The 25,444-nt window shown below is 45.7% G+C and overlaps 1 protein-coding gene and 1 pseudogene across 15 annotated transcripts in view; both read right to left on the bottom strand.

Annotated features, from left to right (window-relative positions):
• TACC2 (transforming acidic coiled-coil containing protein 2) overlaps positions 1-25,444 on the bottom strand; it is a 212,078-nt gene that overhangs the window by 149,558 nt on the left and 37,076 nt on the right. For all 15 annotated transcript variants that reach the window (XM_049103382.1, XM_049103376.1, XM_049103386.1 and 12 more), the window contains one exon: positions 20,543-20,655. In XM_049103382.1, coding sequence (XP_048959339.1) covers positions 20,543-20,655 — 113 coding nt within the window. The remainder of the gene's footprint in view (positions 1-20,542; positions 20,656-25,444) is intronic.
• Positions 7,910-8,301, bottom strand: LOC112672437 (transmembrane protein 258-like; annotated as a pseudogene).

Below are 25,444 nucleotides of genomic sequence, written 5' to 3'. Positions count from 1 at the left end.
AATTTTGAAGATGTAGGAAAAATATCTCGCTCAGGCTTGCCACCTGAAGGGTTCCGGTGAATTCCCTTCTTTTCTTACACAATTTGTTAAACAATGCAATTTTGTTATTTTTACATGGCTGTGATCCTATGTACTTGTTACGATTGCATATCTTTTAGCACCAAGAGAAATTGCTCAACACTAAGTTAATAGAAGTGTGGTTTTTCTAGGGCTTTTGCCATGTTCTTTAAAATTACTATAGGGAAAAAAATAAAATTATTATAGGGGGGAAAATCTATGGAATGCTCTTGCACCTGTTACTTATGTACACATTCACCCATTCACAGACCCACAGCGTTTTGAATGTGACCAGAGAAAAGATTCTACTCTACACATTCACTACCAGAAGTCTAGCTTTCCAATGCCAGGCAATGCATATACATTCATTTATCAGGGATGCATACAGTGGCAAAGCGAGACACATTTTTTTTTAATTTATTAAGTTCTTTTTTTATTTGACAGAGAGAGAGCACGAGTGGGGGGAACAGCAGAGGAGGAGGGAGGAGCAGGGAGCTCGATGAGAGGCTCCATCCCAGGGCCCTGGGATCATGACCTGAGCCAAAGGCAGACACTTAACCGACTGAGCCAGACAGGTGCCCCTGGAATATATTCCTGTTAAAATTTAGAAATTGAATTGTATCCACCCTAAAATCCACATGTTGAAGTCCTAACTCCCAATGTGACTGTATTTGGAGATAAGGTCTTTCAGGCAATAAATAAAGTTAAATAAAGTCATAGGTGTTGAGTCCTCATGCCATCTAAGTGGTGCCCTAAAAGGAAGAGGAAGAGACACCAGGAGTGTGCTCACACAGAGAAAAAGCCATGAGGGGACACAGCAAGAAGCCACCATCTGCAAGCCAAGAAGAAAGGTCTCATCAGAACCCGACCCTGCCTTCACAATAGGTATATGGGTATTTATTGTACTCTCCTTGCAACATTTTGAGGTTTCACGTTTTCCAAAATGAAGGATTGTAAAATAATCTATATTGCCTCCAAGAATAAAAACTTCCAAGGAGGGAAACTGAATATTTGCCCGCCCCCCAATTCATATTCATGTGTTGACAGCTAATTCCCCCGCCCCCCCCCAGAGGGAATGAGGAAGTGGGGCCTTTGGGAGGTGACTTGTCCTGAAGATGAATGGGGCCATTAATGAGATGCATGGCCTTATAAAAGAGTCCCCAGAGAGTTCCCTGTCCCTTCTGCCATGGGAGGACACAGCAGAAAAAATATCTATGAACCAGGAAGCAGGATCTCACCAGATGGAATCCGCTGGCACCTTGATGTTGGATCTCCAGCCTCCAGAACTGTGAAATGGACTACCACCTAAGAAATGGACTCCCCATCTTTGGGGGAGGGGGGGTGTGTACACGTCATCATTACACCCAACATCCTCACTTAACGCCTGTCGCTGCACATATGACACACGAATGATGTGTCTGAAGCACTAAAGATATTTAAGATGGACCCAAGGAAGAGGTGGCTCCTGTTTCAACCAGATTCCTTATTTTCAGACCCAAAAACAGAGCTGACAAGGGCAAAGAAGAGAAAACTCTGAGGGTGAGTTATACAAATCTCTTTAATCCTCAGCTGGCCACAAGGACAGCTGCACCCAGAAAGCCCTGGCCCAGCGCTGATGGCTGCATGTGGAGCCACTCCGAAACCAGGCCCAGGAGGGCTCCAGGCTGCAGGGCTGTTGGATTGTTCTGGAACCAACAACTCTGCACTCTGCATTTGGCCAGTTTGCTTTTTACAAGCACTTTACATTTTGAGTCCCCCTCATTAGCTAGGGGTCACACCCTTTAGCAGTTAATGAGATTAATGGTGTGTAATTCAGAAATGAAGTGCTCCTGCATATGTCTGCTTGCTCCAGAAGCACAGAACACAACCCACCCCACACGGGTAATAATAAAAATAAAACCACTTCTTCATCCCTGCCTCCGACAGGAGCTGCCAGCTTAGAGGGAGAATGCGGCCTCCCTTCAGGCGGAATGAAGTCTTCAGGCGGAATGAAGTCTTTATAATTTGGGGACAAGATAATAGATTTATTCAATTTGGGCACCTTGAAAACTTGTGGGTCTTATCAGAAAACAACCAGGAGCAAATTCCCACTGAGTGTGAGGCACACGACTCCCCCCCCCCCCCCCCCCGCCCGCCATAGAAAACCTGCTTGTTTTACTTAGCATAAGCTGAGCCCCAGCAATTTCTTTGATTGCCCATCCGAAGCAATTTTTAAAACCAGATTAAGCCACTTGTCAGAAGCAAGTTTGCCTAAGGGCAGGAAAAATCCTAAGAACTGATCCGTGAGGGCTCTGCATTAATTGAAGCTTACATAATGTCCTTTTATACTTCAAGATTGTATCGAAACGTGTGGGATGGAGATTCTGCTCAGAATCCAAAGGCCAGCTCTTGTGGGCTGGGCATCGCCCAACTCTCAATGGAAGGCTTTCAGCCTGTAGGGGGCGCTGCCTTTGAGTTGAGGTTATAGGAGGAGGCTGGCCGTGGTCTCCTCTGTGCAGACCAGATACCCCCAGCCCAACAAAGGGAGAAGCATAGGGTAAAGCAACCTGGGAAGAGAGGTGATTTGTTGCAGCCTAGTTCTGAGCAGACAACGGAGATGCACTCCCCACTACCCTAGCTGGAGACAGCAACTTCCAGATGGGTTCCTAAGTGCACAGTTCTGAAGACATACACTTGAGCCAACCAGGAATATTCGGGGAAGGAGGCTGGTTGAGAAAAAACAAGCATGGCCCTTGAACTTGCAGGCTTCAAGGGAACCAGCAAAACCAGGAAGCAAAATTGTCATGATGGAGAGTTGCCACCTGCTGAGCATTTATCACGGATGCTAAGCACTTTCCAGTTATGATTGCGCACAATCCACTCAGTAGCGCTGCAGAGTAGATGGCCCTCATTGCACACATGTAGAAATAGTCCCAGAGCGCTTTCATTTTTTTTTAAAGATTTATTTATTTACTTATTTATGATAGACAGAGAGAGAGAGAGAGAGAGAGAGAGAGAGAGGCAGAGACACAGGAGGAGGGAGAAGCAGGCTCCATGCAGGGAGCCCGACGCGGGACTCGATCCCGGGACTCCAGGATCGCGCCCTGGGCCAAAGGCAGACGCTAAACTGCTGAGCCACCCAGAGATCCCCCCCAGAGAGCTTTCAGACTGGACCCAGGGGCTCAGAGCTCCTGAGGCAAACAAAGCAAGCTGGAGCCCCGCACACTGCCTGGCTCCAGGGTCCCGCCACCTCCTGCTTCCCTGTACTTGTTGACTTCACGCCTTCTGGACGGGCACTCTAGCCTCTTCTCCCATGCACTCTGGCTGCATCATTCTGTTTCCCAATCTGCAGCCAGAGCAAAACGGCTTAGAAATAGAAGCCTAATCCCACCACCCTCGTGGGATATCTCTCCAGTGGTTTCACTTTGCAATCAGCTGTGGCCCTTGCCTACCTTTCCTGTCTCGTCCCACTCAGACCTCCCCATCTGTGCATCTGCCTGGAGCCTGGATTCCTCATACTCTTCCCCGGCAGGTCCCAGCCCTACTCATCACTGGTCAACAAAGCCCTCCTGGCCTGGCCACTTGGATCAGATCTGCTTTCACAGGCCCACCTAGTGATGGCTGTAGTCACAGTTGCCATCAACATGGATCGATGATCATTCCCTCCATTGGAGTATAATGAAGACTAAGTCTTGTTTCTTTACAATATTGTATCCCCAGTATCTAGCATATAGCAAACATTGAATATACGAATGTATGAGTAGATGCACAGGTGGATGGATGGATGGATGGATGGATGGATGGATGGATGGATAGATGGATGGCTAGGTGGATGGGTGATTGGTGGATGGATGACTGGATGCCTGGATGGCTGGATAGTTGGATGAATGGTTGGTAGATGGCTGGCTGGCTAAAGGAATGGCTGGATGGTTGGGTGACTGGTAAATGGATGACTGGATGAACGGATGGATGGTTGAATGAATGGATGAACGGTTGGTGAATGGATGATTGGGTAGATGAATGCCTGAATGGGCAGATACAAATGAACCCAAATCAAAGATTCTAAATATGCAGAAATGCTCCCAAGTCATGGTTGTTTGATGTGACAATCTCAGCATTCTAGTAACCTGTTTTGTCTAAATTCTTCATTTTACTGCTGAAGATCCAGGAAAATGAGGCTCAGAAAAAGCAAAGTACTTTTGTTTAAACGCTTCTTGAGGCTAAGGCAGCACTTTTCTACCACAAGTCCCTGTGCACACTGGTGGGTCTGATGAGTTTAGGGGGTGCGCTGCAAGAAATTTGTTACTAATTATAAAGTACAGAAGTCTGTGAATGATTTGTTATTTTCATAAATTAGTGTAATTGAAAAGATTAGAAGATTTCCCCACATAACATCATCACTGTTACTCATTGCATTCCAATGTTCTTTCTGGAAAAGGAAAGCAAGGGGTAGAGAGAGATCCTGTGACTTCCACTGCAGCCCCTGGAAACCACCAGTCCAAATATACTGTTACCAGTTGTGGCAGCTGGGGTGGTGATGAGAGGGCTCTGGGCTGGGGGTGGTCCTCAGCTGCATGTATTTCTGCCTTGGCCCATAAATTTGGGGTTTTTCTGACACAGCTGAGCTCTCAAAGAAAGTATGACACTCTGCCCTATTCTCCCTTAGGGTTATCCCCCAGGAAGAAGTGAGACTCCTCTGATTGGTGAGAGGGGGAAATCAGCCCCCATAGATACAGTTTCCACACAGGTGGGGGTTAAGGTGCTCCAGGTCGCAGAGATAAGAAGTGCCTTCCCCCAGCTGCCTGCCAAGTGACAGGCTCTCTGGAGCTGACCCTCCCCAGGCTTCATGGCACCCTGTGCTTGTCCACACCCTGGCACTGGGTGGGGAAGATTAGCTCAGGGGGCAGTATCAGGAGCCCCATTTTTATTTATCTGCTTAAAGCTGGCTCTCTTCTCCTTTCAGACTCCGGTGCCAATTTCATGATTGAGTAAGAATCTGGTGGGAAGGGATGTGATGAATTAGCTCCCCAAACCCCAAGAGCAGTTTAGGATGACTGTGGTGTTTTATTTCTCCCATAAGTTTTCAGGACTTGCCAACATCTGAATGAACCCATGGGTCATGTTGTACATGTGACTTTTCTTCAGTAGAAGGAAGGCCGAGACCCCAACCAAAGAAAGAAAACTGAACTCCAAAATGTTTTCAGTTCTTCCAAACATGGAATCAGGACAAACCTGGTTACTTTGGGGATCGTGTCGATCTTCACAATGACACAGCTAAATGGCTAATCACCCAAACAATTCACTGTCTTTAGTCTTGTCCTTTACTTTGTATTTTTTCTCTCTGTGGATCATAAGTCTGGTAACCAATATGCTCTAGGGTTATAAATAACTATGATTCTTGGAGATACTCTACTCTCTATGAGATGCTCACTTCCCAGTTTTCCTTTCTTTCTCTTTTCTATCCCAAACTAAGAAGACTGCCTAAGAAAATGGTTCCTCAAGAACTTGATATATGAGGAGTGCGTGGGTGGCTCAGTTGGTTAAGGATCTGACACTTGATTTCAGTTCAGGTCATGACCCCAGGGCTGTGAGATTGAGCCCTACGTCGAGTTCCCCGCTCAGCACAAAGTCTGCTTGGGATTCTCCCTCTTTCTCTGCCTCCCAGCCCTCTTACTCATGCACACACACACACACACACACACACACACTCTTTCTCTCAATAAATAAATACATACATACATACAATCTTAAAAAATAGAGAACTTGATACATGATTGGGCCAACTATGATAGATCATTCTGGATCAATTACTAATGACTAACAAGAGTTGTGTAAGATACGTTCTCCATTTTTTCAATTCTATCAGAAGCTTTTAAACACTGAACTCCATGTTTCTCATAATATGATTGTTAGATGTCCAAGAAAGCAGTGTCCCTGCTCTTTAGATGATACAGGAAGCACTAGATGAAGCATGATTAAACAAGTTTCTTTACTGTAGGACTTCTCAGTGCCTTTGAGATACCACCACACATTGTGAATCAACAAGAAGATATGTGCACAGTGTTTTCCAAACTTAGTGTTTCTCAAAAATCTTCCTCTGCCTCCCCTTTTTAAAAGATTTTATTTATTTATTCATGAGAGACACAGAGAGAGAGAGAGAAAGAGGCAGAGACACAGGCAGAGGGAGAAGCAGGCTCCATGCAGGGAGCCCAATGTGGGACTCAATCCTGGGGCTCCAGGATCACGCCCTGGGCTGAAGGCAGCGCTAAACTGCTGAGCCACGCGGGTTGCGCTCTGCCCCCTTTTCTAATAGGGCATTTAGCGAGACTGGTGTGCCACACAGAGAACATAGGATGGGATGCACAGCCCTAAGTAAAAGGAAGATTTGGTAAAGACATTTCAGCTGTCCTTTAGAGAACTAGAAGGACAGTTCTGAAAACACAGTATCAAAGCACCCCGTGTACTCACCTCTCACCTGCTCTGGAACAGAATATGCTTGTAAATCAAGAACATGTGAATAGCTTCTTTGTGCCTCAGAACAAGGCCAACTGAGGGCTCTGCACATTGGGAACTCCTTCCCCCTCCACGGTAACACTCCCTAACTCTCCTCTGCAATGAGAACCCCCAACTCTCCTCCACCACGGGATTTCCTCTTTCCCTCCTCCATGCTAAGACCCCCTTTCTCCCCTGAATGGTGTTTTCTATTCCCCTAAAGCCTGTGTGTAGACTCAGTACCTGCATGTTATCTTGTTTGTTTACGCACTTATTTTCCCACTGGGTACGACCTTCTGGATCTTGGAGGGAATTCATCTCATTTATTTTTATACCTCAGTCTAGCACTGGTACATACTCTGCTGAATGAATGATTCAATATGGAATGAATATAGAAACGAGAAATAATTTTTTTTAACTGACATAAAAAAACTCCTGTATTGTGAGTGGTACTGCCTATTCCAGGGACTTTGGGAAAGGATTTAAATTCCAAGTGATTCGTGCAGAGGAAAGAATTCTCAAGTTAATAAAGAGAGGGAAATTGCCAGGTCTCAACAACTAAACCTGGTATTTCACGGAGGAAGGTACCTCCTCAGAAACTTCTTTGCGATCTTAGTAGATTAGGGCCAATCTATACACACGGCCCTAATTTGTCCAAACAATGCTTCCTGCACAGAGACCAAGGAGCCCAGCGACCTTGGCAGCCCTGTCTGACTCAGCTTTGTATTTTTAATGTAGTTTTAACTCTTTCCTGTGCTCATTCTGTTACAGAATAAACAAAGACCACAATGCTTGAGCGACTCATGTAATAGCCGAGAGGAAAATAAATAAATCACCTTATTATTCAGTGCACACTCTGCCACATGAACTTAAGATGACTTCAAGGTCAACATGTCAGCCCATGTCAGAGACTCCATTATCCAGCAGAGTGGGGCAGGGGGGAAGGACAGGCAACTGGATTCCAAGAAAAATCCAAAAACTGTCTTCTAACCAATTTTTCAGCATCTTTCTTGGGTCCAAAAGACAGTGGACTAATCCAATTTTGTGGTTCCCAGACTGATTGTTGGAAGGGGCTGCTGGATTTTTGCACACAAGAGCTTCCCATAGAGAGATGTGGCACGAATCTACATCTCTTTCTGGGTGTCACTTGCATCTATCATTGTCCTTCCAATGCATCTAGATACTGTCATGACCAGACGCCAATTCATTTAAATGTGTTAATTTTTTTTTTAAACAGGGAAAGAGAGAGAGAAGTGGGGGGCAGGGAGAGAGAATCCTCAAGCAGACTCCCCACTGCATGCAGAGCCCAAAGTGGGACTTGATCCCATGACCCTGAGATCATGACCTAAGCCCAAACCACGAGTCGGTCACTCAACCAACTGTGCCACAGGTGCCCCTTTCTTAATTTCTTTTTTTTGGTCACACAGTGTGGCTTTATTATGAGCAGCAGATGTGACACTTCCAGCAATAGTAAACAAATTATTTTACAAAAGCCGGAATGCAGGGAAGCCGCCTGGTTGGAACCCTTGGAAACTCATATATAGATGCCAACCCACAGCAGGTGGGAAGAAGATTCCAAAGCCCATGAAAAGCAAGGCCACCAAGGAGATGAGGAGCTCTTTGTAGATATTCTGAGTGCACTTGGTGGAGGTGACCTCATAAACAAAGAAGCAAGCAGTAAAGAACATGCCAATGGCCAACAACACCATGGGAAGATGGGAGAAGAGAGCTGGGTTCACTGGGCTGGTACCTGCTCTTGGCCTCGAGCTTCATTTTGCCAGGCACAGGGCCACCCATTGCTCTACCACTAGAATAACACATCAGCAATATTTTCTTATTTTTAGGTTAAATCCTACAAATTACTCACAGAAAAATGCAAGCAGTGGTTTTTTTGTGTGCTTGGATTACGGTGGCATTTCTATTTTATTTTGACGTAAAGGAACAACAAATAATGGTAGACATATTTTTGTTAATATTCCTTCTTGATAAGACTTCTCATGTACATTAAAGTCATTTTCCTGCCTTTGTCAACACAGTAAAAGCAGAAAACATATTGGAATCTTCCCTTGATGACTGAAAAATCTTTCAGAGAATTTGGGGCATTCCCTGAACAAAATAATGTCACCAGTGTCACCTATGTGAGGCTCCATGCATGTGTACCGAGCTCAAAAAATGATAAAGGGTTTCTTTCTAGAATAAGTCTCAGTCACCAACCCACTGTAGATTTGCCTCTCTACAATCTCACTGTCCTAAATGTGTACAGGGTGGAGAGATTGATGAATCAACATCACCAAGAATCAAGCTAGTTCCATGTTAAAGGCATAAAAACCATCCCAGGCTCCTTCCCAACATTAACACAGCTGTAGTGATTATTTAAGAAGATTAACTCCTGTCAAAGTTGGCATTTGAGGCTGCAAAAAGAAAAGAGACTATCAGTGTCTAGAATGCAAGCTGCTCTTGAGAAGGAAAGAAAAACAACTCTTGCCCATGGCATCTTCTCCCTTATTATCTTTTTTTTTTTTTTTTCTAGAAGTGTCTCCCCACCCCTCCCAAAGTAAATGCCAGGTGTTTTACTGCAGAGAAAGAAACTTGATCCGATGGCTTTTTGGTCTTTTCAGAGAGCTTGGGTTGGGAAGAGTCATATAAAGAATTGTTACCACAACAGGGGTTTGGACTAATGGGGGATCAGCTGCTACAGGAGATAGGAGAAACAGAGGTCTGTGATCCCTAGAGATGGAAAGCAACAGAGTAAGTGCTGCTTTTACCCCCATAAAGACCTGGAGAAAGCAGCCCAGGGAGAGCCCAAGAGTCTCCCAGACTTGAGGTGATGGAGCTGGGCATCTGAGAGCCAGAGAAGAGAAAGCTGGACAAAGACAGAACTCTGGGGATATCCAAGCTCTGATCAGCATGTATATGTACAAACACCACGTGAGATTAGGTTCAGACCACCTGAGAGGTTTATAGAGCAGAATCCTTAAAGCTAACACAGAGCTGGGAAGAGCTCCTGTTCCCACCCACCACAGTGCAAAAACCTCATAATTCATGTGACATCTGTTAGAGTACTAAGAAGAGCCTTGCCTCAGTAGTAGAAAAAATGAACCTGTGCTAAACACTGCTCTGGTCCCACCTAATGAAGTCCCGAAAGGATTAAGCTGTTCCAAATAACTGAACTGCATCCCAGAGCAAAGTTCAAGAATATTTATAAGAATACAAAAATATCCAGAATCCAAAAGCATAAAGCCCACAGTGTTTGGAATGCAAAGAAGCAGGGAAATATGACCCACAGTGAAAAGTAAACTCAATTTATCAAAACAAGCCCAGAAATTATGCAGATGAGAGAATTAGTACACAAGGACTTTTAAAAACATGTTATAATCATGTTATAATCATGTTAGGAGGCTAGAGGGAAGATTCAGCATGTTAAGTACAGACACGGAAGATATAAAAAAAGATCCCAATCAGGACGCAACTGGCTGGCTCAGTCGAGGAGCATGCAACTCTTGATCTTGGGGTCATGAGTCTGAGCCCTACACTGGGTTTAGGGATTACTTAAAAATAAAATCTTTAGGGGTGCCTGGGTGACTCAGTCAGTTAAACATCTGCCTTCAGCTCAGGTCATGATCTCCGGGTCCTGGGATCGAGTTCCACAGTGGACTCCCTGCTCAGCAGGGAGCCTGCTTCTCCCTCTCTGTCTGTCCCTCCTCCTGCTTGTATTCTCTCTCTCTCTCTCTCAAATAAATAAATGAAATCGTTAAAAAAAATCCTAGTCACATATATCGAGATGAAAACTCCAATGTCTAAAATGAAAAACAAAAAATAAAAAAATAAAATGAAAAACACACTGGGTGGGATTAGTAACAGATTAGTCATTAGAGAGAAAAAGATTAGTGACCTTGAAGACATAGCAATAGAAATAGTCCAAAATGAAACACAGAGAAAAAAAGACAAAAAAAAAAATTAAAAACCAAAAGAGAATATCAGTGAGTTGTGAGACAACTTCAAGTAGGCAGATATAGTCCACAAAGGCGGAAGGGAGATTTTAAAAAACTATTTGAGGAAATAACAGGTGAAAACTTTTCTAAAAATGATGTAAACTATAAGCAAGCAGATATAAGCACAGGAAACAAGAAGAAACATACACCAAGTCTCATCATAACCAAATTGCTTAAAACCAGTAAAAACATGAAAAATATTAAAAGCACACAGAGAAGAAAAGACAGAAGAACAAAAGAAAGGTTCACAGAAACTTGTCGGAAACCATATGTGCTGGAGTGCAGTGGGGCAGTATCTTTAGAGTAGTAAAAGAAAAAAGAACTATCTAGAACTCTTTGCCCAGCAAAAACATCGTTCTAAAATATAGGTGAAACAAAGATTTTCTTCAGACATTTAAAAGCTAAGAAAGCTAATCACCATCAGACCTATCTCTCAAGAAACGTTGAAGGAAGTCCTTCAAACCAAAAGGAAATAATGTCAGATGACCATCAGGATCTACACATAAGAATAAAGAATGACAGAAATGGTGACTATGGTGGTAAATATAAAGTCTTTTTCTATTATGTAAATCTCCTTTGAAAGATAATTGGCTATATCAAGCAAAAATAACATATATTGTGAGATTTGAAACATATATAGAAATAAAATGTATGACAACAAAGCACAAAGGCTAAAGGGGAGAAAAAGAAGTATACTGTTGTAAGGGCAAAACTCTTCTAAATATACATGAAATGGTGCAATATCACTTGAAAGCAGATTTATCACATTAAAGATGTATCATATAGATCCTAAAGCAATCACCTAACATATAGTTGTGGTTAATAAGTTAAAAGGTAAGTAAAATAAAATCATAAAAATAATGACTTTTTTCCGAAAGAAGGCCAAAAAGGAAGGTAAAAGGAACAGAAAGGAGGTGAAGCCAAATGATAAGACTGTAGATTTAAGCCAACCATATTAATAATCACATTAAATGCAAATGTTATAAACACTTCAGTTAAAAGGGAGCAATATTCAGAATGGATTAAAAAGGAAGACCCAATTGTATGAGAAAAGCATTTCAAATTTTGCTTAAAAAAACACATAGATTAAAAGGAAGAGAATGCAGGGGAGGGAGAAGCTATACTATGAAAATACCAATGAAAATAAAGTTACTTCATTTGTATTACATCAGACAGAAAAGATTTTGCAGCAAGGAGTATCACCAGGCATAAAGAAGTTCATCTTAATGAGAAAAGGTTCATTTCATAGGGCATAAACATTCTAAAAGTTTACTTAATAACAGAGCTTCAAAATACATAAAGCAAAAACTGATGAATAAAAAGAAATGGCCAAGGGGATCCCTGGGTGGCTCAGCGGTTTAGCGCCTGCCTTTGGCCCAGGGCGTGATCCTGGAGACCTGGGATCTAGCCCCACGTCAGGCTCCCGGTGCATGGAGCCTGCTTCTCCCTCTGCCTGTGTCTCTGCCTCTGTGTGTGTGTGTGTGTGTGTGTGTGTGTGTGTGATTAATAAATAAATAAAATCTAAATAAATAAATAAATAAATAAATAAATAAATAGAAATGACCAAGTCCACAATTATATACTGGCAGTTCCATACACCTTTCTTGGTAATTGACTGAAAAAGCAGATTAATAAATCAGTGCAGATACAAAAGGCTATCAATTAATTTAACCCAATCACTATGTATTAAACACTATCTATTAGAGGCAGAATTACATTCTTTTCAAAAGAAAATGACACATTTACAAGATAGACCATATTCTACCCATTTTAAAAACATCTCAGTAAATTTTAAAAGATTAAAATTGTTTAAAGTATATTATCTGGCTACAATGTAATTAAAGGAAAAATAACAAAAGATAACTGGGGGCTCCTGTGTGGCTCAGTCGGTTAAGTGTCTGACTCTTCATTTCAGCTCAGGTCATGATCTTATGGGTTGCGGGATGGAGCCCCACGTGGGGATCCATGCTCGGGGGGAAGTCTGCTTGAGAGTCTCTCCTCCTTCCCTCCCCTGACTTGTGTGTGTGTGTGTGTCTTTCTCTTTCTCATTAAAATAAATGTCTTAAAAAAATAAAGATACCTAGAAAACCCCCAAAGTATTTGGATATTAAATAATACTCTTCTAGTAGCCCATGAGTCAAAGAAGAAATTAAAAGGGAAATTTGAAAGTATTCGAACCAAATGAAAATGAAAACACAAATATCAAAATGTCACATGTAGTTAAAGCAAGACTTAGACTTTCAATGCACCAAAGCACATATATTAAGGGAAAACAAATCAGTGGCCTCAGCTTCTACCTGAAGAAACTATAGAAACAGGGTGCCTGGATGCCTCAGTCAGTTAGGCATCCGACTCTTGATTTCAGTTCACAGGTCATGATCTCAGAGTTGTGAGACGGAGCCTCACATGGAGCCTGCTAAAGATTCCCTCTCTCCCTTTCCCGCTGTCCACCCCCTCTCTCTCCCTCTCAAAAAAAAAAAAAAAAAAAGAAAAAAAAGAAAGAATAGAAACATTTGCACAACATTGAACTGTACTTAGAATTGATGGTAATAAGATGGTAAATTATACGTTATGTATTTTTTTTACCACAATAAGAAATAATTTTAAAAACCAACAAGTAGCTGTGTATAAAAGAAGCCAGACACCGAAGTATATATGCTCTTTAATCCCCCTTTATATAAAGTGAAGCAATACTTGGCAAAACTAATTCCTGGTGGTAGAAGTCGGAACAGTTGTTATCCTTAGGCAGGGTACTGACTAGGAAGTGACACAAGAGAGAATGTTCTGGGGCAACAGAAATGATCTAGCTCTAGAGTGGGGCTTGATCACACAGGTGTACAGGAGCGTAAACATTCATCAAGCTCTCAGCTTCATACTCTTACGGAACGTATCTTATACCAACAAAAGAAGGCAATTGGAAACAAAACAAAGCAAAACGTTGGAGACAATAAAAAGATCAGTAGTCACCAGGGGTTGGTGGGGGACGGAAACAGGAGATTTCTCAAGTCAGTGAAACCTTCCTGCAAGATATTGCAATGGTGGGTACATGGTATTACGCTTTTGCCAAACCCACAGACTGTACAACACGAGAGTAAAGCTTAATGTAAACTAGATTTTAGTTAATAATAATGAATCAACGTTGGCTCATTAGCTGTTACAAATGCACCAAACTAATGTAAAATGTTAATAATGGAGCAAACTGGGGATGCCTGGGTGGCTTGGCTTAGTCAGTTAAGCATCTGACTCTTGATCTCAGCTTAGGTCTTGATCTCTTGACTCGGGGTTGTGAGTTCAGGCCCTCTGCTGGGCTCCATGCTGGGCACGGAGTCTACTTGAAAATAATAATAATAATAATAATAATAATAATAATAATAAGAAGAAGAAGAAGAAGAAGAAAAAGAAGAAGAAGAAGAAGGCAAACGGTAGAAGAGGAAGGGGGATATATAAGGGATGAGCACTGAGTGTTATTCTGTATGTTGGCAAGTTGAACACCAATAAAAAATAAATTTATTATAAAAAAACATAAAATTCTGGGTCACTTTTCAAATTTAAATTCAAAATAAAGCCTTTGGCAGCAACATAAAAAAAAAAGAATTCTCTGTACTAAAAAAAAAAAAAAGAATTCTCTGTACCGCTCAATTTTTCTGTAAACTCGAAACTGCTCTAAAACATAGTCTATTAATTAAATACACCGTATATAAAACTATTCTTTCTGATATGTCATTTGCATATTTAAATATATATTATATATAAACATGTGTACTCATAAATGTATTGCTTGAATGTATTTAAATATTTCAATACATATGAACATGCATACACACACACAGCTATCACAATCAGTAAAGAACTAGAACAATGAGAAAAGCCTGAGGGAAATGCTAATATTTTATTATTATTATTATTATTTTAATTTTTATTTATTTATTATAGTCACAGAGAGAGAGAGAGAGAGAGGCAGAGACTCAGGCAGAGGGAGAAGCAGGCTCCATGCACCGGGAGCCCGATGTGGGATTCGATCCCGGGTCTCCAGGATCACGCCCTGGGCCAAAGGCAGGCGCCAAACCGCTGCGCCACCCAGGGATCCCGAAATGCTAATATTTTAAGAGCAGTTGTCTATAGACGGTGAGCGCGTTGGTGATATTTTTTTTCTCCCCTCCCTTTTCACTTTTCTGTATTTTCCACGTTGTTACAGTAAGTATGATCTCAGGGTGGAAAACCAGTCCTGCTGGCCTCTCTCTAAATGCTCCCTTGAAGCCAGATGAGCAGAGAGCAGACCTAATTCACAGACCTTCTCTCGGGCCGTGGCACAAGCCGGGGAGCTCACTACCCGCCCTCTCTGCCTGTTTACTTCCTGCAGGGATAAATAATGAGTCAGGAGCAGGACTGGCGGAGGAGGCCCTGCCTGACACACCCGGCCTTGGCAGGAGCTCCGAAGCGCATCTGGGACTTTGCAGAAGTTTGTTTGGAAGGAACGATCACAGCCGCGCAGGGGACCTGGGGCTCCTTCATTCAGAGCCGCCCCGGCCGCTGCTCAGAAAACAGATCTTTTTGATTTTCCTTTTTTTTCTGGGTCTGAGAACGGCCCTTGTTTACAGGGAAATTAGATTGTAAGGACAGACTGGGGTTTGCTTTCTAATTACGGAGCCCACAACACAAATGTTTTCAGACACCCGCGAGAGCTCAGCACGATGGCTCTGAGCCCGGCTCCCGGCAGCAGGGGACCCAGCTGGATTGCAGTCCCCATCGTGCCACCTTCTGTGTGCGTGGGGGGCACGTTCCTTCACCCTCCCGGGCCCCGCCGTCCTCGTGGCCTTCCCGTCACCTGCCTGCGTCCCCGCTGAGCGGTGGGTGAGGTGTGGGCTTAGGCCCTGGGTCCCATGCCCCGCGTGCAGGTGACTCAGTGGCAGGCAAAGGCGTCAGGACCACTGGTGCCCGTCATCGCAAGTCCACTCTTTCATGTTTCAAACCATCTTTCTACCCTTCCCTAACCTGCTGTCACCCAAACACCAAGGATTCCTGTTCTAAGTTTGTGTATCTGAAGAAGTCAAGAGGTTGAGCTTAATAAATATGCTCCATCCTGTCTTTCCCAGACTTAAAGAGGTTCTGGAATTCTCCATGTAAGGCCCTTGTAAGTCTAGGGATGCCTGGGTGGCTCAGTGGTTGAGCGTCTGCCTTTGGCTCAGGTCGTGATCCCGGGGGTCCTGGGATCCAGACCCACATTGGGCTCCCCGCAGGGAGCCTGCTTCTTCCTCTGCCTGTGTCCCTGCCTCTCTCTATGTGTCTCTCATGAATAAATCTTTTAAAAATATATTTTAAGAAAAAAGGAGCCTCTTACGTCTAGACCTTTACTAAGTTCTGTTTCCTCTTGATCCGTAATGATGACAGCTGTTCCCTCTGCCTGATACTGTCTCCTTTCCCCGCAGGTCCCTTTTTCTAGTTGGTTCTGCAGACCCAGAGGCAAGGCTACTCCCTCTGGAGACCTCTCTCCCTCCCCTCAGCCCCAGCTGGGCCCTCTCTCCCACCCCTGTGCTCCCGTAGAGCCTGCCTACAGCACTGAGCCTTTCTAGAAAGATCTGCTTACGTGCCTCTCTCTATGACTGGACCAACACATCCTGTTGTCTTTTTTACCTCTGGCCTCAAGCTCACAGCTTGGCCTGTGGTGGACTGTGGAGCCTTGTTTGCTAAGTGGAGTAAGGAATCTGCCCCACCTCCCCGCAAAGGGGTGACGGATGTTCAGGTGTGGGTGGGGAGTGCTGGGCGCAGAGCAGGCAGTGAGCTGTCCCCGAAAGGCAAGAGAGCCCAGACGTTTCCCCAGAGATGGAGGACTCTCCTGTGTGCCCCCCGTGAGGCCGGGGTTGTCGTAGTCGCACACTGTCTGGCCAGCGTCACCTGGTAGCGGCAGGATTCCCTCCTGGGCCCTGGGTCTGCGACCACGGAACTCAGCAAATACGCCTGCTTTGGCCACTTTTTCACTTCCCAGCAAATAGTCCTCACCGCCCAATTGCTCAAGACAAAGCTTCAGGAATCTTCCTTGAGGGTCCTCTCCCTCCCTCCCAATCCAATCTATCAGCGAGTCCTGGCATCTCTCAGCCCCAAATATCTCCATCTTCACCGTAATCACGTCAGTGCCTGTGTGCTCAGTGGGCCTGTCCCACCCCCAGAGGGAAGGGGGAAAAGTATCTTAGGTGGTGCAGTGGAATTATAGGGGACTATCGGGTCCAGGATGTCATCCAAAGACCACGGTCCGTACACAACATATCTATGGTATGGGAATTTCCCGGGGAGGGAAAAAGGCAATTAGGAATAAAATGTCTAGGAAGGCTTCTGTACCAGGAGGGAGGAAGATAATGAATCTAAGGTTGAGATCCCTGCCTCACTCTAGGCGCCCTAGATCCTGCCAGGGACCTGCATGGTTTCCTCTCTGACTTTCTGGCCTCCCGCCTTGGCCCCTGGCATTCTCCATACGGCGATCAGAGAGGTCTGATCAAAACATAAATCAGAGCTCCCAGGTGGCACAGTTGACTCTCGGTTTCAGTTCAGGTTCATGATCTTGGGGTGGTGAGATCGAGCCCCGTGTCTGGCTCCATGCTCAGTGGGGGGCCTGCTTGAGATTCTCTCCTTCCCTCTCCCTCTGTCCCTCCCCTAGCTCATGCTCTCTCTCTCTCTCTCTCTCTCTCTCTCTCAAACCACCCCTCCACCACCAAAAAACAAAACAAAACGAAACAGAACTATACATCAGTTCACGTAACCTAAATCCAGATTTCTTACCATGGCCTTTGGGCCCTGGTCTGGGGGCTCTGGACCCTGCCCTCCTCCCCACCTCCCTACCTCATCAATCTCCCTCTGTCTCTCCAACTCACCAAATTCACTCCCACCTTGTGTCCTTTGCACTGCCCGTCCATTGACCTGGTCTTCCCATACCTGCCTCCTTTATGCCGTTCCAGACTCCACTCTTCCATCACTTGCTTCCCTGACCATCTAATCCAGGGCATCGAATTTCAGAGTTCTCAACACCCGGGTCCATCAGAATCACCTGGAGGCCTGGTTAAGCACAGCTCACCGGAGCCCACCTCTAGAGCTTATGATTCAGGGAGTCTGACCTAGGACCGCTCTTCTATGGACTTCCCCGGTGGTGTGGAGCCTGCCAGTCTGGAACCTCACCTTGAGAACCATGATCCAATCTCAACTGGCCGCTCCCTTCTCTATTGCCGTCTATCACGATGCCCCGCGTGGTGTCCTTTGGGGCTCTGACATTACCTGAAAGTGCCTGTCTTCCTTTTGTTGCCTTGTTTAGTGTCTGACCACACTACAACCTACTTACCCCCTGGGGCAGAGACCCCAGGGCTCCTGCTGTCACCCCTGTCCCTGGAGCAGTAAGAGGGGCAAGCTGGCTTTGTGCTAGGAGCGCAGGATCGTCCTCCGGCAGGGGCCAGGGGAGGTGCCCCCCAGCCTCTGCGGGGTTTGAGGGACGCAGGGCTAAGTTGCAACAGTGACACCATGTGGCAAGAGGAAAGCAGGGCAGCTGAACGATGGGACTCGTTTGGATGAAGAACTCAACTCCCTTGGGATGTAGGAACCCCATCCCTGTGTAATTCAGAGGGAAGAAGACCCTCAAGGCGGAAACCACAGACCTCCAACCGCTAACGCATGAAGGACACAGGGCTCCAGGCCTCAGTGATCCCATCTGCACGGTGGAGAGAACGCTGCGCACAGGGGTCGTCAGGGAAGAGTCACACAGGCCGTCCTCCCCTCCCTTGTCCCAGGTCCAGCAGGAGCCACTGCAAGCCTTTCTGGGCTTTCTAGAGTTTTTCCAAGGAGAACACACAGTATGAAGTCAATGGGCTTTTCCATCTTTTGTAAAAACCTACAATAGATCCTATGAAGGGAAAATGCTAATTGTCTGATGTGGCGAAGGGAGAGGCAAATGCATTTGAGGATAACAAGAGAGCAAAGTCTCAGAAAGAGGTGGCCATGGGGCTCTCGGCCTCATCGAAGATTCCCGGGTGCCCAGAGTGTCACGAAAGCAGCACCGTCTTAGGGCCTGAGGGACAGCGTGGTCTGGACCAGTGGGTACTATGGGGTAGAATAAGGATTTGGAATTGGAAATAAATTGATTTGAAGGAAATAAAAGTGTATTTTGTGTGCGTAGAGCATTTGGCATGGTGTCTGGTGCTCATCTGCAAAATGAACATTAAATGTGATTACTATCATCATCGGGGGTGCCGAGGGCCGTGTGCATCACTGGGACAGCCCCCGGGGAGCCAGCACTTGCCCTCTCTTCCCCTAAACGACCTGGCTCCAGGAGCCCGCGCACCTCTTGATAGTTGGTGGGTTAGTTAGTCCAGAGCCCTGCGCCACAGACATTCACGTATTTCTGGAGGAGATTCATGTTTCTAATTGGGAACGGGAAGTTGCTTCTTTGGGCTTGCTCTTAGAAGGCACCTCTTTTATGCTCAATTCGCATGGCAATGAGCAGCAATTCTTCCTCCAGGGAAAAATAATAATTGAGTAAAGCTGAGGAACAAGAAACAAAAGCCCTTTGAGCTCCCGTTACGCCTCAGTCTAGCCGTGATGGAGGCCCCAAATACTTCCCAAGCCTCTTGAGAGATCCCAGAACCTCACAAAGATGTCAGGAGGGGAGTCTGGACCTTGGGTCTCGGCCAACAGGGATTTCCTTTGCGTAGAATTCCAGAAAAGATTAATCTATCCATTAGTTTCGCGGTCACCCAGAGCCAGTTTAGATGGGTCATCTGGTCTCATTAGAGCTAAATATTAAAAACTCTGTTCAGTGATCCTCATAGAAAGTTCATGAAAGCAGAACTCCACAGGGGCGTCTAGGAAGTAAAGGAGGCCTCCCTTTTGCAGAACACAGGGGTCAACGGTGTCGATCTGTGATTCCCTCAGCAAGAAAAGAATACCCTGCCCCACGGTTTCCCTAAAGAGATCTAATGTTCAAGGCCAAGAGGTTCAAAGTGCCTCGTCTAGAAACCACTGTGGCCAGAGCCACCCAGAAAGTAGTCCCAGCCAGGCGTGGAAATTCCTGTCACCAGGGGTCGCTCTCACTCACCATGACCCTCTGAAGTTTAAACCCAAAACCTAGAAATGTTGCTCAAACTCTTAGGTCAAGTGATACTGCAAAGCATTCGTGACCTAAGATTTCATTGTCTAGTGATGGGGAGGGGCGGGTCTACCTTTCAATTTTGCATTTTTGTTCCGTGAAGCTCCAGTGGATTTGTTCCTTTAAGGCCTGTCATTAGAGCCTCCTGGAAGCTGGGCTTCAATTGCTCAGGAAGGTTCTTCCAACCAGATAGGTCATGCGCTGAACCCACAGACAATTACTAACGGCCTCCAGTGTTCTTGTCCCGAGTCTGTTCTGGGGACTGAATGTTCATGTCTGCTGGCCCTCTGCTTGGGAACGCACCCAAAACTATGAGTGCCAAACACCACGCGGGTGGAGTCTACTGGGCTTCTTCCCAATAGCCACAGCAGGGAAATCGGGAGGTCCTGGGGATCATAACGAGGATGGGCCACGCCCCGCACTGGTCTTGTCCCACTGCACCAGTGTGACCTTCTTAATTTCCAGAATTTATCCACCAGCCTCCCTGGGACTGAGGGAACCTGTCTCTTTAGTAATAGTTTTTGAATCCTATCTTATCATCCAGTGCCCTTTCTTGGCTACTGCGCCAGAACACAGACCCCAACCCACCACACAAGACACCCCTGAGAAGTCCTTTGGTAGACTTGATCTTTTTTACATTCCAATAATGACAATAAACAACCTGGAATACTGCTGGAATGGAAGCCTATAATTGCTAGTTTCAGTGGGCAGAAAAGCACATTAATTCTCTGCTCCTGCAGGTCGAGGCAATCACAAAGCAGGCTATGAGCCACTGCTCTGACCGCATCACCACTGAGGACCATGTCATGGGCTTTAGGGTAAATTTTCCAAAGCCAACGCTGAGCAGGCAGTGAGCTGGCCACGCATCGGGCTGTGTCAGTCCTCTGACCCCGGCTCTTACCTGTGCAAGGCTCCACGGTCAGTACTTCTGGAATTCTCCTCCAGGTTCCTTTTTATGTTCTGACTGTCCCCGGGTGGTTGCACAGACGCTGGGTTCTGAGCTGATGAAGTTCTCTGAGCCAGAAGAAAGAGAAATTGGAGAAGAAATCAAATAGGAGTGTCGGAAGACACAAAAGCATTTCTCAGTTGGCCACTGGCCACATATTCAAGCATCAGGTTGCTCATCTGCTTTATCATCCGGCTGAGCACCGCCTGCGAGCTGGCGCCCAGCTACACGCAGATATAAGGTGAGCAACACAAGCGTGGCTCCTGCTCTCATCTGCTGGAGGAGAAACGCAGTTACACACAAGATTCTAGCTGTGTAGGATGACTGCTTTAGTCAAAACCAAGACTGAGGACACCTATCATACTTTGAGGGGTCATCTGCTCCCCAGAGAAAGGAAGGATATTTGACGTAAGATGTTAAAGTGTCTAACGTGCTTGTGGCACCACCCAGATGAAAGACATGTTTCTCCTGCCTCCCCCAGGTCTCTCTGAACCAGAATTCAACCAGAAACCCAGGGAACAACACTGAACAAAGAAAACAATGAGCTCTTGGAAACTTGGGGCCACTTGTCCGAGGCCCTGACCGCTCAGAGGTGCTCCCTTTTCCTTCACTCCCACCATAGGCTCATCTGCTGGGGAATCAGTTTTTTATTTTCTATTTTTTAAAGATTTTATTTATTTATTCATAAGAGTCAGAGAGAGAGAGGCAGAGACATGGGCAGAGGGAGAAGCAGGCTTCCTGCAGGACTCGATCCCGGGACCCTGGGATCATGCCCTGAGCCAAAGGCAGATGCTCAACTACTGAGCTACCCAGGCACCCCAGGTAATCAGTTTTTAAAACCAAGATACAGGGATGCCTGGGTGGCTCAGCAGTTGAGCATCTGCCTTCGTCTCAGGGCGTGATCCTGGGGTCCCGGGATCCAGTTCCACATCCAACTCCCTGCATGGAGCCTGCTTCTCCCTCTGCCTGTGTCTCTGTGTCTCTCATGAATAAGTAAATAAAATCTTTTTTAAAAAAATAAATAAAACCAAGATACAAAAATATAAACGACAGTCAAAACGTCAAATCACAGGACAGAAAGTGATGAGAGATCTTAAAAATTCAATTTAAATAATGCTCATTTAAGTGAAGCATAAATGTCAGGAAGGGGAAAAGGGCTTTTTTAAACCCCAAGGACTGTTTCCCAAGGCAGTGGTTGTCTTTCCGTCTGTCTTCCCAGCAGTACTCCTTCCCACTGGGGTACATACAAGACTCCCCCAAAACTAGAGGGGCAAGGACGTGCCATGGGCCCTATAGAGTAAGAATATAGGCGTTACCAGCAGCCTGTTTCCAGCCATTGTAGAAGAAGGCAACGTGCATTAAGAGAGACTAGGGCCAGCAAGCAGAGAGAAGCCCGGAGAGGAACAGAGGGCAGAGGGCAGAGGTCCCGGTGATATGGAGGCCTTGGTTCCACTTGGTCCTGAGGTCCCCCCAGGGACCTGCTCTGCCCTGCCCCCCGCCCTCCGCCAACGATTACATGAGATCTTGAGTCCTCATTTGGCTTTGTTGGGATTTCTGTCATTTGCAACCCAAAAAAGTACATCCCATAAACAATCAGGCCAGCTTTGAAGGGGACAAAGTGTTCCACGTCGGCTAAGTTTGAGAAGTGCTGGTTATCTGGCCCTCTGGAAGGTGGTGCTGCTCTGGGCAGGTGCACGGCCTGTAAGTGGACAGCACCCTCAGGTGAATTCGAAACAACCTCCCTTTCCTCCAGCGAGGCACCTGGCTTGGTGGGTGCTCTGGAAAAACCGAGCTCCGTGAGCCCCAGGTCCTGTTCTCGAAGAAGGCGGTGGAAGTGACAGGCTAGGCACTGGGAGACAGGCTAGGGGAGCTCCTCCGGATTCCGGGGCTCCCTGTGACTGCCTGTTCTTGTTGCTAGAAATCTTCTCTCACCCCTCAGGGGATGCTTAGCCCTCACCTACCCCCAGAGACAGACCCTGCTGGCCCGGCACAACCAAGGGAGCAACTGGAAATACAAAAGGCCTCTCCTGAGCCCAACAATTTACCAATTGTGACTACGGATCCTGATGCAGCCAAATCATTTGATAAATATCTCATTTCACCCAGACCTTCCAGAAAGTATTTACTGATTTGTTGATTCATTCAATTATCTGAAATACATTCATCCAGGGGCGCCTGGGTGGCTCAGTCGATTAAACGTCTGCCTCTTGCCTTCACTCAGGTCATGATCCCAGTATCCTGGGATGGAGCCTCTGCTCAGCAAAGAGCCTACTTCTCCCTCTCCCTCTGCTCCTCCCCACCCCCCACTTGTGCCCCCTCTCTCTCACACACTTGCTCTCTCTCAAATAAATTAAATATTTTTAAAAATAAAATGAAATGCATTCATCTAAACCATAGCATGCACCAGAAGCAATGCTAGAAGAGAGGGCTACAAAAATGAATGAGATTCCATGCCTTCCCTAGAGTTGCTCACGGTCTAGGGAGACAGACCCCATGCTGTGGCCACAGAGGTGTAAACACAGGGCCACCCAAAGGGGAGACCCAGTCTTCCCAAGAAAAGAAGACCCCACCCACCAATCTCTATAACCACATTCGGGTTGTTGTAAGCCAATTTTGGAGCTTCTGTGCGACATGTGGATGCAAATCATCTGCATAGTCTGAACCTGGGGTCTTCTCGAGACCTTGAATCTTCTGTTCGATGGGTGGTGTCCTTGACTTTCACACATGGCCTAAAGAGCAAGTTAGCTTTGGCGGTTCCCCCGACTAGGTCTGAGCGGCCGGCTGCTTTGTTCACCCAATTGTGTCCAAAGGTAAAATATAAAAGATGCCTCAACTCTCAGGACCATACATCCTAGTGCTAACATGATGCTACAGTCAGAAAATCTCCATTCGATTTTGCTGAGACAAAATGTGGGTGGAAATGACAATAAGAAGAGCTCCTGTTTATTGAGCACTGATGAAGTGCAGGCACTGGGCCAGTGGTCCTCATGCACCGTGTGACTGAATCTTCACAACCTTGAGAGGAAAGTGCTATCCATGTCCTTGTAGGGCTGAGGCTCACAGAGGGTAGGTCTTTGGCCAACATCACACAGCAGTAGAGTCTAAAGGAGCCTATTTCTCTCTGACCCCGGAGCCAGGGAAAAGCATTTTTGTTCCATCCCTTTAGTATGGAAGTGTTGAGGGAGGGACAGAGAGCCGGGGCTGATCCCTCACCTAACAAAGGGCTGCTGACCCCTTCTGGTATGACTTCCATGCTGGCTGACCCATTCCCTAAAATGAGAGCTCACCCTGGCCTACAGACCTCAGTTCCCTGATCTGTGAGCCAGGATGACGATCATCCCTGTTGGATAATATCAAGACAGTTCAAACTTTCAATCACCGTACATTCAACCTCCAAAGTGTTCCTGACCCTTCTAGAATGTTCTTTATCTATACAACACTACTACCTTGGGATCCATGAGTTAAAACATTTTATTACAGTAGCTCAAGAATAACAATACAGAGTGAGTGACATTTTCATATCACGGTCCTGAATTTTTAAAATTGTAACCCAGTTCCTACTTGTCTGACTTTCACGCCGGCTTCGGCTCCAAACACCTCCTGCAGCCAGGCTTCCCCTTCAATCATATTATCAGCAGCGAACGATTCTGCAAATAATTTAACAGATAAATCTCCTGCTCTTTATTCCATGATCAAGGTTACTTTAAAGTAATTCTGGAAAGACACTGACATGTCTAACAGCCCAGGCAGATGCAAACAGCAGATGGTATAAGGAGACAGATCTCTGCTCTAACTAAAGGGGATGTGAGACCACGTGTTAACTTTCCTCAGGCAAAGGAAATATAACAAGGGCTCAGATTCATCTTTAAGCAGAAAATAAGATCTACTCTTCCATCTTTTCAGCCCCACCGCTCCCCCTAATAGAAAGCTAATCTGCAAGAAGAATACCACCCCCCTCTCTCCAACAAAAAGATCTGGGTGGAGTTGACATAGAAGCACCAGCACCGGGGCGCCTGGGTGGCTCAGTCCGACTCTTGATTTCGGCTCAGGTCATGATCTCAGGGTCATGAGATCGAGCCCTACATCGGGCTCTGTGCTCAGCAGGGAGTCTCCTTCTCTCTCTCTCTCTCTCTCTCTCTCTCTCTCTCCCTGTCTGCACCCCCACCCCTCTATTCATACGTGCTCTCTCCAAAAATAAATAAATCTTTCTTAAAAATTAAAAAAAAAAAAAGCACCAGGACTATCAATGGGCAATTTCTGAAGTGCTTTGACATCCATCAGATTCTCACAAAATCCCAGTGAGCCAAACAGGAAGATAAAATAATGTTTCTCATTTTTCAGATGAGAAACAGAGCATCAAATGGCTTGGCCAGGCCTTCTTCCTTGAAGTTCGATGCTTTTTGCACAGTAATAGTAACATCCAACACCAACATAGCACTTCTTCTGCTGTAACAATAACAGCGAACTTATTACTATAAACACGTTCCATGCGCCAAGTTCTGTCCCTCTAAGTGCTTCACTTAATTTAAACTCATTCAATCCTTACAACAACCCTATTTTACAAATCAGAACATCTAGCCCAGAGAGGTGCAGCCACTTGCACCAGGTCACACAGCTTGAAAGTGACAGAGCCGGGACGTGGACCCAGCCTGCGCTCTTGAACTCCACCTTAGGTGGGCTCACCAGACGTGGAAATGGTTGCCTATGATCCCTGCCATCGTCCTGCCGCGCTCCAAGTAACTAAACCAATGGGACATTTACGAATAATGTGGCACAGGGGCCTAGGTTCGTTGCCCAAAATAGCACCTGGCATTCAGAGGCACTTCATAAATATTTGTTGAACATTTAAAAAATAGA

Source organism: Canis lupus, chromosome 28 (assembly GCF_003254725.2).
Source record: "Canis lupus dingo isolate Sandy chromosome 28, ASM325472v2, whole genome shotgun sequence".
Classification (NCBI taxonomy): domain Eukaryota; kingdom Metazoa; phylum Chordata; class Mammalia; order Carnivora; family Canidae; genus Canis; species Canis lupus.
The sequence above is the reverse complement of the archived record's forward strand: the minus strand, read 5'-3'. Positions and strand labels throughout refer to the sequence as shown.